The sequence below is a fragment of the Eucyclogobius newberryi genome, unplaced genomic scaffold (assembly GCF_026437365.1).
Source record: "Eucyclogobius newberryi isolate DKJ021-1_F unplaced genomic scaffold, fEucNew1.0.hap1 SCAF_18, whole genome shotgun sequence".
Taxonomy (NCBI): Eukaryota; Metazoa; Chordata; class Actinopteri; order Gobiiformes; family Gobiidae; genus Eucyclogobius; species Eucyclogobius newberryi.
This window is the reverse complement of record NW_027315812.1, coordinates 21161163-21174299: the sequence shown is the minus strand read 5'-3', so window position 1 is coordinate 21174299 and position 13137 is coordinate 21161163. Positions and strand designations below refer to the sequence as shown.

Genomic DNA, 13137 nt, shown 5'->3' with positions numbered 1-13137 from the left:
CCTCTCTGCTCCCCCTCCTCTCTGCTCCTCCTCCTCTCAGCTCCTCCTCCTCTCAGCTCCTCCTCCTCTCAAGCTCCTCCTCTCTGCTCCTCCTCTCTCATCTCCTCCTCCTCTCAGCTCCTCCTCTCTGCTCCCCCCTCCTCTCAGCTCCTCCTCCTCTCAGCTCCTCCTCCTCTCAGCTCCTCCTCCTCTCTCCTCCTCCTCTCCCTCCTCCTCTCTGCTCCCCCTCCTCTCTGCTCCTCCTCCTCTCTGCTCCTCCTCCTCTCAGCTCCTCCTCCTCTCTGCTCCTCTTTCTCAGCTCCTCCTCCTCTCAGCTCCCTCCTCTCTGCTCCTCCTCCTCTCTGCTCCCCTCCTCTCTGCTCCCCCTCCTCTCTGCTCCTCCTCCTCTCTGCTCCTCCTCCTCTCAGCTCCTCCTCCTCTCTGCTCCTCCTCCTCAGCTCCCCCTCCTCTGCTCCTCCTCCTCTCTGCTCCTCCCTCCTCTCAGCTCCTCCTCCTCTCAGCTCCTCCTCCTCTCTGCTCCTCCTTTTCTCAGCTCCTCCTCCTCTCAGCTCCTCCTCTCTGCTCCTCCTCCTCTCTGCTCCCCCTCCTCTCTGCTCCCCCTCCTCTCTGCTCCTCCTCCTCTCTGCTCTCCTCCTCTCAGCTCCTCCTCCTCTCTGCTCCTCCTCCTCTCTGCTCCTCCTCCTCTCAGCTCCTCCTCCTCTCTGCTCCTCCTCCTCTCTGCTCCTCCTTTTCTCAGCTCCTCCTCCTCTCAGCTCCTCCTCTCTGCTCCTCCTCCTCTCCGCTCCCCCTCCTCTCTGCTCCTCCTCCTCTCAGCTCCTCCTCCTCTCAGCTCCTCCTCCTCTCAGCTCCTCCTCTCTGCTCCTCCTCCTCTCATCTCCTCCTCCTCTCAGCTCCTCCTCTCTGCTCCCCTCCTCTCAGCTCCTCCTCTCTGCTCCTCCTCCTCTCAGCTCCTCCTCCTCTCTGCTCCTCCTCCTCTCTGCTCCTCCTCTCAGCTCCTCCTCCTCTCTGCTCCTCCTCCTCTCTCCTCCTCCTCCTCTCAGCTCCTCCTCCTCTCAGCTCCTCCTCCTCTCTGCTCCTCCTCCTCTCTGCTCCTCCTTTTCTCAGCTCCTCCTCCTCTCAGCTCCTCCTCCTCTCAGCTCCTCCTCTCTGCTCCTCCTCCTCTCTGCTCCCCCTCCTCTGCTCCTCCTCCTCTCAGCTCCTCCTCTCTCTGCTCCTCCTCCTCTCTGCTCCTCCTCCTCTCTGCTCCTCCTCCTCTCAGCTCCTCCTCCTCTTTGCTCCTCCTCCTCTCTGCTCCTCCTCCTCTCAGCTCCTCCTCCTCTCTGCTCCTCCTCCTCTCTGCTCCTCCTCCTCTCAGCTCCTCCTCCTCTCAGCTCCTCCTCCTCTCTGCTCCTCCTCCTCTCTGCTCCTCCTTTTCTCAGCTCCTCCTCCTCTCAGCTCCTCCTCCTCTCAGCTCCTCCTCTCTGCTCCCCTCCTCTCAGCTCCTCCTCTCTGCTCCTCCTCCTCAGCCTCCTCCTCTCTGCTCTCCTCTCTGCTCCTCCTCTCAGCTCTCCTCCTCTCTGCTCCTCCTCTCAGCTCCTCTCCTCTCGGCTCCTCCTCCTCTCAGCTCCTCCTCCTCTCTGCTCCTCCTCCTCTCTCCTCCTCCTCTCTGCTCCTCCTCTTCTCAGGCTCCTCCTCCTCTCAGCTCCTCTCCTCTCAGCTCCTCCTCTCTGCTCCTCCTCGCTCTCTGCTCCCCTCCTCTACTCCTCCTCCTCTCAGCTCCTCCTCCTCTCTGCTCCTCCTCCTCTCTGCTCCTCCTCCTCTCAGCTCCTCCTCCTCTCTGCTCCTCCTCCTCTCTGCTCCTCCTCCTCTCAGCTCCTCCTCCTCTCTGCTCCTCCTCCTCTCTGCTCCTCCTCCTCTCAGCTCCTCCTCCTCTCAGCTCCTCCTCCTCTCTGCTCTCCTCCTCTCTGCTCCTCCTTTTCTCAGCTCCTCCTCCTCTCAGCTCCTCCTCTCTGCTCCTCCTCCTCTCTGCTCCCCTCCTCTCTGCTCCTCCTCCTCTCAGCTCCTCCTCCTCTCTGCTCCTCCTCCTCTCTGCTCCTCCTCCTCTCAGCTCCTCCTCCTCTCTGCTCCTCCTCCTCTCTGCTCCTCCTCCTCTCAGCTCCTCCTCCTCTCAGCTCCTCCTCCTCTCTGCTCCTCCTCCTCTCTGCTCCTCCTTTTCTCAGCTCCTCCTCCTCTCAGCTCCTCCTCTCTGCTCCTCCTCCTCTCTGCTCCCCCTCCTCTCTGCTCCTCCTCCTCTCAGCTCCTCCTCCTCTCAGCTCCTCCTCCTCTCAGCTCCTCCTCTCTGCTCCTCCTCCTCTCATCTCCTCCTCCTCTCAGCTCCTCCTCTCTGCTCCCCCTCCTCTCAGCTCCTCCTCTCTGCTCCTCCTCCTCTCAGCTCCTCCTCCTCGCTGCTCCTCCTCCTCTCTGCTCCTCCTCTCAGCTCCTCCTCCTCTCTGCTCCTCCTCCTCTCTCCTCCTCCTCCTCTCAGCTCCTCCTCCTCTCAGCTCCTCCTCCTCTCTGCTCCTCCTCCTCTCTGCTCCTCCTTTTCTCAGCTCCTCCTCCTCTCAGCTCCTCCTCCTCTCAGCTCCTCCTCTCTGCTCCTCCTCCTCTCTGCTCCCCCTCCTCTGCTCCTCCTCCTCTCAGCTCCTCCTCCTCTCTGCTCCTCCTCCTCTCTGCTCCTCCTCCTCTCTGCTCCTCCTCCTCTCAGCTCCTCCTCCTCTTTGCTCCTCCTCCTCTCTGCTCCTCCTCCTCTCAGCTCCTCCTCCTCTCTGCTCCTCCTCCTCTCTGCTCCTCCTCCTCTCAGCTCCTCCTCCTCTCAGCTCCTCCTCCTCTCTGCTCCTCCTCCTCTCTGCTCCTCCTTTCTCAGCTCCTCCTCCTCTCAGCTCCTCCTCCTCTCAGCTCCTCCTCTCTGCTCCCCCTCCTCTCAGCTCCTCCTCTCTGCTCCTCCTCCTCTCAGCTCCTCCTCCTCTCTGCTCCTCCTCCTCTCTGCTCCTCCTCTCAGCTCCTCCTCCTCTCTGCTCCTCCTCCTCTCTGCTCCTCCTCCTCTCAGCTCCTCCTCCTCTCTGCTCATCCTCCTCTCTGCTCATCCTTTCTCAGCTCCTCCTCCTCTCAGCTCCTCCTCCTCTCAGCTCCTCCTCTCTGCTCCTCCTCCTCTCTGCTCCCCCTCCTCTGCTCCTCCTCCTCTCAGCTCCTCCTCCTCTCTGCTCCTCCTCCTCTCTGCTCCTCCTCCTCTCTGCTCCTCCTCCTCTCAGCTCCTCCTCCTCTTTGCTTCTCCTCCTCTCTGCTCCTCCTCCTCTCAGCTCCTCCTCCTCTCTGCTCCTCCTCTCTGCTCCTCCTCCTCTCAGCTCCTCCTCCTCTCAGCTCCTCCTCCTCTCTGCTCCTCCTCCTCTCTGCTCCTCTCTTTCTCAGCTCCTCCTCCTCTCAGCTCCTCCTCTCTGCTCCTCCTCCTCTCTGCTCCCCCTCCTCTCTGCTCCTCCTCCTCTCAGCTCCTCCTCCTCTCTGCTCCTCCTCCTCTCTGCTCCTCCTCCTCTCAGCTCCTCCTCCTCTCTGCTCCTCCTCCTCTCTGCTCCTCCTCCTCTCAGCTCCTCCTCCTCTCTGCTCCTCCTCCTCTCAGCTCCTCCTCCTCTCAGCTCCTCCTCTCTGCTCCTCCTCCTCTCATCTCCTCCTCCTCTCAGCTCCTCCTCTCTGCTCCCCCTCCTCTCAGCTCCTCCTCCTCTCTGCTCCTCCTCCTCTCTGCTCCTCCTCCTCTCAGCTCCTCCTCCTCTCTGCTCCTCCTCCTCTCTGCTCCTCCTTCTCTCAGCTCCTCCTCCTCTCAGCTCCTCCTCTCTGCTCCTCCTCTCTCAGCTCCCCCTCCTCTCTGCTCCTCCTCCTCTCTGCTCCCCTCCTCTCAGCTCCTCCTCTCTGCTCCTCCTCCTCTCAGCTCCTCCTCCTCTCTGCTCCTCCTCCTCTCTGCTCCTCCTCCTCTCTGCTCCTCCTCCTCTCTGCCCCTCCTCCTCTCTGCTCCTCCTCCTCTCTGCTCCCCCTCCTCTCTGCTCCTCCTCCTCTCTGCTCCTCCTCCTCTCAGCTCCTCCTCCTCTCAGCTCCTCCTCCTCTCTGCCCCTCCTCCTCTCTGCTCCTCCTCCTCTCTGCTCCCCTCCTCTCTGCTCCTCCTCCTCTCAGCTCCTCCTCCTCTCAGCTCCTCCTCCTCTCTGCTCCTCCTTTCTCAGCTCCTCCTCCTCTCAGCTCCTCCTCTCTGCTCCTCCTCCTCTCTGCTCCCCCTCCTCTCTGCTCCCCCTCCTCTCTGCTCCTCCTCCTCTCTGCTCCTCCTCCTCTCAGCTCCTCCTCCTCTCTGCTCCTCCTCCTCTCTGCTCCTCCTCCTCTCAGCTCCTCCTCCTCTCTGCTCCTCCTCCTCTCTGCTCCTCCTTTTCTCAGCTCCTCCTCCTCTCAGCTCCTCCTCTCTGCTCCTCCTCCTCTCCGCTCCCCCTCCTCTCTGCTCCTCCTCCTCTCAGCTCCTCCTCCTCTCAGCTCCTCCTCTCTGCTCCTCCTCCTCTCATCTCCTCCTCCTCTCAGCTCCTCCTCTCTGCTCCTCCTCCTCTCAGGTCCTCCTTCTCTCAGCTCCTCCTCTCTGCTCCTCCTCCTCTCTGCTCCTCCTCCTCTCTGCTCCCCCTCCTCTCTGCTCCTCCTCCTCTCTGCTCCTCCTCCTCTCAGCTCCTCGTCCTCTCAGCTCCTCCTCTCAGCTCCTCCTCTCAGCTCCCCCTCCTCTCAGCTCCCCTCCTCTCTGCTCCTCCTCCTCTCTGCTCCTCCTCCTCTCAGCTCCTCCTCCTCTCAGCTCCTCCTCTCTGCTCCTCCTCCTCTCTGCTCCCCCTCCTCTCTGCTCCTCCTCCTCTCTGCTCCTCCTCCTCTCAGCTCCTCCTCCTCTCAGCTCCTCCTCTCTGCTCCTCCTCCTCTCTGCTCCTCCTCCTCTCTGCTCCTCCTCCTCTCTGCTCCTCCTCCTCTCATCTCCTCCTCCTCTCAGCTCCTCCTCCTCTCAGCTCCTCCTCTCTGCTCCTCCTCCTCTCTGCTCCCCCTCCTCTCTGCTCCTCCTCCTCTCTGCTCCTCCTCCTCTCTGCTCCTCCTCCTCTCTGCTCCTCCTCCTCTCAGCTCCTCGTCCTCTCAGCTCCTCCTCTCAGCTCCTCCTCTCAGCTCCCCCTCCTCTCAGCTCCCCCTCCTCTCTGCTCCTCCTCCTCTCTGCTCCTCCTCCTCTCAGCTCCTCCTCCTCTCAGCTCCTCCTCTCTGCTCCTCCTCCTCTCTGCTCCCCCTCCTCTCTGCTCCTCCTCCTCTCTGCTCCTCCTCCTCTCAGCTCCTCCTCCTCTCAGCTCCTCCTCTCTGCTCCTCCTCCTCTCTGCTCCTCCTCCTCTCTGCTCCTCCTCCTCTCTGCTCCTCCTCCTCTCATCTCCTCCTCCTCTCAGCTCCTCCTCTCTGCTCCCCCTCCTCTCAGCTCCTCCTCTCTGCTCCTCCTCCTCTCTGCTCCTCCTCCTCTCTGCTCCTCCTCCTCTCTGCTCCTCCTCCTCTCAGCTCCTCCTCCTCTCTGCTCCTCCTCCTCTCAGCTCCTCCTCCTCTCTGCTCCTCCTCCTCTCTGCTCCTCCTCCTCTCTGCTCCTCCTCCTCTCAGCTCCTCCTCCTCTCTGCTCCTCCTCCTCTCAGCTCCTCCTCCTCTCTGCTCCTCCTCCTCTCAGCTCCTCCTCCTCTCTGCTCCTCCTCCTCTCAGCTCCTCCTCCTCTCAGCTCCTCCTCCTCTCAGCTCCTCCTCTCTGCTCCTCCTCCTCTCTGCTCCCCCTCCTCTCTGCTCCTCCTCCTCTCTGCTCCTCCTCCTCTCTGCTCCTCCTCCTCTCTGCTCCTCCTCCTCTCTGCTCCTCCTCCTCTCTGCCCCTCCTCCTCTCTGCTCCTCCTCCTCTCTGCTCCCCCTCCTCTCTGCTCCTCCTCCTCTCTGCTCCTCCTCCTCTCAGCTCCTCCTCCTCTCAGCTCCTCCTCCTCTCTGCCCCTCCTCCTCTCTGCTCCTCCTCCTCTCTGCTCCTCCTCCTCTCTGCTCCTCCTCCTCTCAGCTCCTCCTCCTCTCAGCTCCTCCTCCTCTCTGCTCCTCCTTTTCTCAGCTCCTCCTCCTCTCAGCTCCTCCTCTCTGCTCCTCCTCCTCTCTGCTCCCCCTCCTCTCTGCTCCTCCTCCTCTCTGCTCCTCCTCCTCTCAGCTCCTCCTCCTCTCTGCTCCTCCTCCTCTCTGCTCCTCCTCCTCTCAGCTCCTCCTCCTCTCTGCTCCTCCTCCTCTCTGCTCCTCCTTTTCTCAGCTCCTCCTCCTCTCAGCTCCTCCTCTCTGCTCCTCCTCCTCTCCGCTCCCCCTCCTCTCTGCTCCTCCTCCTCTCAGCTCCTCCTCCTCTCAGCTCCTCCTCTCTGCTCCTCCTCCTCTCATCTCCTCCTCCTCTCAGCTCCTCCTCTCTGCTCCCCCTCCTCTCAGGTCCTCCTTCTCTCAGCTCCTCCTCTCTGCTCCTCCTCCTCTCTGCTCCTCCTCCTCTCTGCTCCCCCTCCTCTCTGCTCCTCCTCCTCTCTGCTCCTCCTCCTCTTAGCTCCTCGTCCTCTCAGCTCCTCCTCTCAGCTCCTCCTCTCAGCTCCCCCTCCTCTCAGCTCCCCCTCCTCTCTGCTCCTCCTCCTCTCTGCTCCTCCTCCTCTCAGCTCCTCCTCCTCTCAGCTCCTCCTCTCTGCTCCTCCTCCTCTCTGCTCCCCCTCCTCTCTGCTCCTCCTCCTCTCTGCTCCTCCTCCTCTCAGCTCCTCCTCCTCTCAGCTCCTCCTCTCTGCTCCTCCTCCTCTCTGCTCCTCCTCCTCTCTGCTCCTCCTCCTCTCTGCTCCTCCTCCTCTCATCTCCTCCTCCTCTCAGCTCCTCCTCCTCTCAGCTCCTCCTCTCTGCTCCTCCTCCTCTCTGCTCCCCCTCCTCTCTGCTCCTCCTCCTCTCTGCTCCTCCTCCTCTCTGCTCCTCCTCCTCTCTGCTCCTCCTCCTCTCAGCTCCTCGTCCTCTCAGCTCCTCCTCTCAGCTCCTCCTCTCAGCTCCCCCTCCTCTCAGCTCCCCCTCCTCTCTGCTCCTCCTCCTCTCTGCTCCTCCTCCTCTCAGCTCCTCCTCCTCTCAGATCCTTCTCTCTGCTCCTCCTCCTCTCTGCTCCCCCTCCTCTCTGCTCCTCCTCCTCTCTGCTCCTCCTCCTCTCAGCTCCTCCTCCTCTCAGCTCCTCCTCTCTGCTCCTCCTCCTCTCTGCTCCTCCTCCTCTCTGCTCCTCCTCCTCTCTGCTCCTCCTCTCTGCTCCTCCTCCTCTCAGCTCCTCCTCTCTGCTCCACCTCCTCTCTGCTCCTCCTCCTCTCTGCTCCTCCTCCTCTCAGCTCCTCCTCCTCTCTGCTCCTCCTCCTCTCAGCTCCTCCTCCTCTCTGCTCCTCCTCCTCTCAGGTCCTCCTTCTCTCAGCTCCTCCTCTCTGCTCCTCCTCCTCTCTGCTCCTCCTCCTCTCTGCTCCCCCTCCTCTCTGCTCCTCCTCCTCTCTGCTCCTCCTCCTCTCAGCTCCTCGTCCTCTCAGCTCCTCCTCTCAGCTCCTCCTCTCAGCTCCCCCTCCTCTCAGCTCCCCCTCCTCTCTGCTCCTCCTCCTCTCTGCTCCTCCTCCTCTCAGCTCCTCCTCCTCTCAGCTCCTCCTCTCTGCTCCTCCTCCTCTCTGCTCCCCCTCCTCTCTGCTCCTCCTCCTCTCTGCTCCTCCTCCTCTCAGCTCCTCCTCCTCTCAGCTCCTCCTCTCTGCTCCTCCTCCTCTCTGCTCCTCCTCCTCTCTGCTCCTCCTCCTCTCTGCTCCTCCTCCTCTCATCTCCTCCTCCTCTCAGCTCCTCCTCCTCTCAGCTCCTCCTCTCTGCTCCTCCTCCTCTCTGCTCCCCCTCCTCTCTGCTCCTCCTCCTCTCTGCTCCTCCTCCTCTCTGCTCCTCCTCCTCTCAGCTCCTCGTCCTCTCAGCTCCTCCTCTCAGCTCCTCCTCTCAGCTCCCCCTCCTCTCAGCTCCCCCTCCTCTCTGCTCCTCCTCCTCTCTGCTCCTCCTCCTCTCAGCTCCTCCTCCTCTCAGCTCCTTCTCTCTGCTCCTCCTCCTCTCTGCTCCCCCTCCTCTCTGCTCCTCCTCCTCTCTGCTCCTCCTCCTCTCAGCTCCTCCTCCTCTCAGCTCCTCCTCTCTGCTCCTCCTCCTCTCTGCTCCTCCTCCTCTCATCTCCTCCTCCTCTCAGCTCCTCCTCTCTGCTCCCCCTCCTCTCAGCTCCTCCTCTCTGCTCCTCCTCCTCTCTGCTCCTCCTCCTCTCTGCTCCTCCTCCTCTCAGCTCCTCCTCCTCTCTGCTCCTCCTCCTCTCAGCTCCTCCTCCTCTCTGCTCCTCCTCCTCTCAGCTCCTCCTCCTCTCTGCTCCTCCTCCTCTCAGCTCCTCCTCCTCTCAGCTCCTCCTCCTCTCAGCTCCTCCTCTCTGCTCCTCCTCCTCTCTGCTCCCCCTCCTCTCTGCTCCTCCTCCTCTCTGCTCCTCCTCCTCTCTGCTCCTCCTCCTCTCAGCTCCTCCTCCTCTCTGCTCCTCCTCCTCTCTGCTCCTCCTCCTCTCAGCTCCTCCTCCTCTCTGCTCCTCCTTTTCTCAGCTCCTCCTCCTCTCAGCTCCTCCTCTCCGCTCCCCCTCCTCTCTGCTCCTCCTCCTCTCAGCTCCTCCTCTCAGCTCCTCCTCCTCTCATCTCCTCCTCTCTGCACCCCCTCCTCTCAGCTCCTCCTCTCTGCTCCTCCTCCTCTCAGCTCCTCCTCCTCTCTGCTCCTCCTCCTCTCAGCTCCTCCTCCTCTCTGCTCCTCCTCCTCTCTGCTCCTCCTCCTCTCTGCTCCTCCTCCTCTCAGCTCCTCCTCCTCTCTGCTCCTCCTCCTCTCTGCACCCCCTCCTCTCAGCTCCTCCTCTCTGCTCCTCCTCCTCTCAGCTCCTCCTCCTCTCTGCTCCTCCTCCTCTCAGCTCCTCCTCCTCTCTGCTCCTCCTCCTCTCTGCTCCTCCTCCTCTCTGCTCCTCCTCCTCTCAGCTCCTCCTCCTCTCTGCTCCTCCTCCTCTCAGCTCCTCCTCCTCTCTGCTCCTCCTCCTCTCAGCTCCTCCTCCTCTCTGCTCCTCCTCCTCTCAGCTCCTCCTCCTCTCTGCTCCTCCTCCTCTCTGCTCCTCCTCCTCTCAGCTCCTCCTCCTCTCTGCTCCTCCTCCTCTCTGCTCCTCCTCCTCTCAGCTCCTCCTCCTCTCAGCTCCTCCTCCTCTCTGCTCCTCCTCCTCTCTGCTCCTCCTCCTCTCAGCTCCTCCTCCTCTCTGCTCCTCCTCCTCTCAGCTCCTCCTCCTCTCTGCTCCTCCTCCTCTCTGCTCCTCCTCCTCTCTCCTGACTCACTGGATGAAGTTTGGCGCGATCAACTGAGAGCGAGGTTCACTTTCGCCGACAGCAGAAAACAAATAATGTGAAGATTTGAATTGACACAAAATGCGGATGGGAAACAGCAGAGCCCACGTGCTCACGTGCGTCCACCGGTGAGACTCAGCGCCATCCTGACCCCTGACCCCATCCTGACCCCATCCTGACCCTATGCCTAACCGACACATGGACTCTGCGGACCAGGCGCTGTTTCAAGTAAGTCATCGGAGAAACTTTGTCATATTCTTTATTTAAACGGACTTTTCATGTGATAACATTTGTCAAAGCTAAGTTAGAGCTAAAGCCCATTTAGCCTCGTACTTGTCTCTGTCAGCGTAATACTTTCTTCTGATTGGCTGTAATAAGTTTAAGCGAATAATTAAGTTAAGACACAATTAATTTGTCATTATGCACAATAGCACACTTGTTAAATAAATAAATAAATAAATACATACATACATACATATAGGCTTTTATGTTTTTATTTTTTGTGTAAGGTACACTGTGTAACTGTTATGGTGGAGGGTCCGTCACCTTCTTGTCTCCATGGAGATGTGATTGCTTTGCCTGGTTCCACAGTATGGCATCAAACTTACTGACTGGTTACTGCTCAGATCTGTGGAGAGGCGATCTCTCTCACAAGAATAATGCATGTTTTTCCAATGATTGTTTCAGCAGTAAACACACCTTAATTTATGGTTTAATTTTCCTGCCATACACATTTTGAGGACTTTTTCACACTGAAAATACATGATTGTTTTAATTGTTAATGGCTATGGCAGCGGCCCTAGTTTTTCATCATTCTGAAACCCATGGATAAATGTGAGAGAGTCATATGCAGAACATTCCAGGCAAAGCAATAACATCTCCATGAGACAAGCAAGTGGTGGACACCCCCCTCCACTAAAAGGTTACATCCGGAACCTTTAACATGTTATTTAAGACAGTCCTACCTCTTGCATATTTCAAGTATATAATTGATCGTTTTCAGATTCTAGAATGTGATGATGTCGTTCCCTCACGGGCAGTTAATCACATTGTACTTTGGCATTAGGTAAATTCACAAATGTTGATATTGGTGACTAAACCCATTAACTTCTTGTATTACAAAAAAACCCCCTTTATTTCAACAGTATTAATTTTAGCTGCTCTCTGTATTAAATATCATTGGCCTGTAGAATGGTGTGATGCCATCTGAAACCCAGCAATAACATAATGTATGAGTATGACTGTTTGTTTTGGCAGTTACAGCCTCAAGGCAACGGAGCTCGGAGAAAGGGTCGATTTAAAGGTTCCGATGGCAGCACCTCCTCTGACACCACCACCAACAGTCTCGTTCGCCAGGTAAGGACCTTCAGCTGATCGGCCCCTGCTCCAAACAACACACAGGCAACAGGCTGAAGCTCTTACTAGTGCAAACGGGCGTGAGAGGCCCGCTTTAGTCATCACCATCCATCAGCACGGAGATTGTAAACATCGCCTGGGACAAAATGTGAAAGCCTTTTGGTTGGCGCAGAGACTGGATGATTTGCAGCGTCTGTTCTTTGTTGAGCCAACCTGCAGCAGGATCTCAACCTTTCCTAAATGTTTCTGCCTTTTTTGGAGGAGGCACATATCTTGTCTTTGGCACGGAGGCGCGAGTGCTGGGGTGGATCAGAGCATCTCTCCTGTGTGCGCTCGCTCAAGGCCACACGGCGAAACGTCTCCCTGTTAAGTTGGTCCAAAACAGCACGAATTTACAGCCACGCCGAGCACCCTTGGGAGTATGTGTGTTCCCACAGCTTTTGTCCTTCGGCATCGAGTGTCTTATCAATTGAGAGAGTGAAAGTTTTGAAAAATGACTGTCTGAGAGAGGATGGAGAGGATAAAAGAACAAATCTTTTAAAAAGCAGTTAAATCTTAGTCAGAAAGTGTGCCAGAAAGTAGCAGAAGACCGTCATTTCCAGTAACTTCTCAGTTTACACAGTTTTAATTCAGGCCATCACGTTCCCAAATTCCTTTAGTCATAGAGGGTTAGATTTTAAATAGCAGAGGTACCAGAGTTCCGGGAAACTCTGACGCTGATCTAACCTTGCGCTACTCGTCATGAGTTTGATGTCATTCCTCCTGGTGTGACACTTTTAAGACGCTGTAAAATACATCTTTGCGTGTTTGTTTTTGTCCGACCCGGCACAGATCTAGTCATGTCTCCAGTTAACAACTCCAGCTTGTACTGTAATGTTTAATTTGTTTATTGAATATTTGCCTTGAGCTGGAAGAAGAGTCGCTGTGGATTCATAGAAGAAGAAGGCAAAGGGCAGAGTGTGTAGGCTGGCATGTTACTGTGGCCTGAGAAAGTATGGGGGAGGATGAACTGCACTGAAGCTCGTTTTACAGCGTTTAGTTCATTATTATTCACATGTAGTCGGTTATTATAATGTTGTTTTGTAAAAAATCATACTGTTTCTGCATCTTTAGTTCTAGTTTTGACAGCGCTGGATGAGATGGCTGTTGATCAATCTTGACTTTCTATCCAATTCCGATTTATACAAGATAAAAATGGCTTTCAGTATAGATTTCATGAACACAGTCTTTTAATCATAGCCATTTAACACAAACAACAGTGTAATTTCTTCCTCTGAAGCCCAACAATCTTCTTTTTAATATCTACCAAATGGCACTTTGAAACAATTTATAACGTTAACTTTTTACACCAAGTCAATATTGTTTTGGCTTGCTGAAGACCACCAGATCAAAATCCCCCAAAAGGTCTATAACAGGACTATTTTAGGGCTGAATTAAGTAAGTCTAAACCAGGTCTTAATTAAGAATACGCCATTTCCACAGTAGTTTTATCTTAGAAATTAAGAGGTGTTGGCGTTCCACCTAAATGACCAGTGTTACACAGTTTGAGTAATGCTTGGGTAGATAAATGCCATCAAATTGATTATTTGAAGTGAATGTAATCGAATGGACAAAACATTAAATAATGCACAAAATCTGGTAATTTCAAAAGATGTACCACAAAATGTGTATATGAGTATCTAAGTTATCTGAAGGTCAAAAAATACAATTTCCATTCATTGTAACGAATATGAAAACATGTATAGACTTGCAATGGAAGAGTAACCAAAACATTTACTATTACTGTTAAACCGTCAAATGTATTACAAAAAGTATGGTGTTAAAGTTACCCAAGCACTTGAGTAAATGTAACTGTACTTCCATCTCTGGAGACACTTCTAACTTTGGCATTAGTGTACAAAGCATCACATTTACAATCATGTCAAATAGAGAACTCACTGCACCTTAATGTTTCCAAGGGGACAAAACAGAATTATGTTGCATTTATTATGCCAGATATGATCATAGATCACTTCCTTATACCATCAGCTAAATTTAGAATATTAGCCATCAAATTACTTCCTTCCAAAATCATGAAAGTTTGTGAAGTCTGTATTTTAGATCAAGCTAAAAAAACATTTTTAAACGGCTCATTTGTCCTCAGATGTTATTATTAGCAGCTGTAGCCTCCTGTTTGGTTGATTTGAGTTCTCTTCCCTTTAGTGTAATAAAAGAGTTACAGTTTCTTTAGACCCATCCAGAGTGCTCCAAGAGTCTGGTGCATCCTGGGAAACCATCCAAGCCCCTGTGACCATGAATAATAATACTTCTTAATATAGTGCAATGCTAAAAACAGAATTAAGAAAGACAGCACTTAATAGTGAGAGAGC

The 13137-nt window shown here is 56.0% G+C and overlaps 1 protein-coding gene across 2 annotated transcripts in view; it reads left to right on the top strand.

Moving 5' to 3' along the window:
* Window positions 1-9604: 9604 nt before the first annotated feature.
* The window catches only part of cacnb2a (calcium channel, voltage-dependent, beta 2a), a 43796-nt gene continuing 40263 nt past the window's right edge, over window positions 9605-13137 (top strand). For both annotated transcript variants that reach the window (XM_072450977.1, XM_072450970.1), the window contains exons 1-2: window positions 9605-9640; window positions 10676-10768. In XM_072450977.1, coding sequence (XP_072307078.1) covers window positions 9611-9640; window positions 10676-10768 — 123 coding nt within the window. In that variant the 5' untranslated portion in view covers window positions 9605-9610. The remainder of the gene's footprint in view (window positions 9641-10675; window positions 10769-13137) is intronic.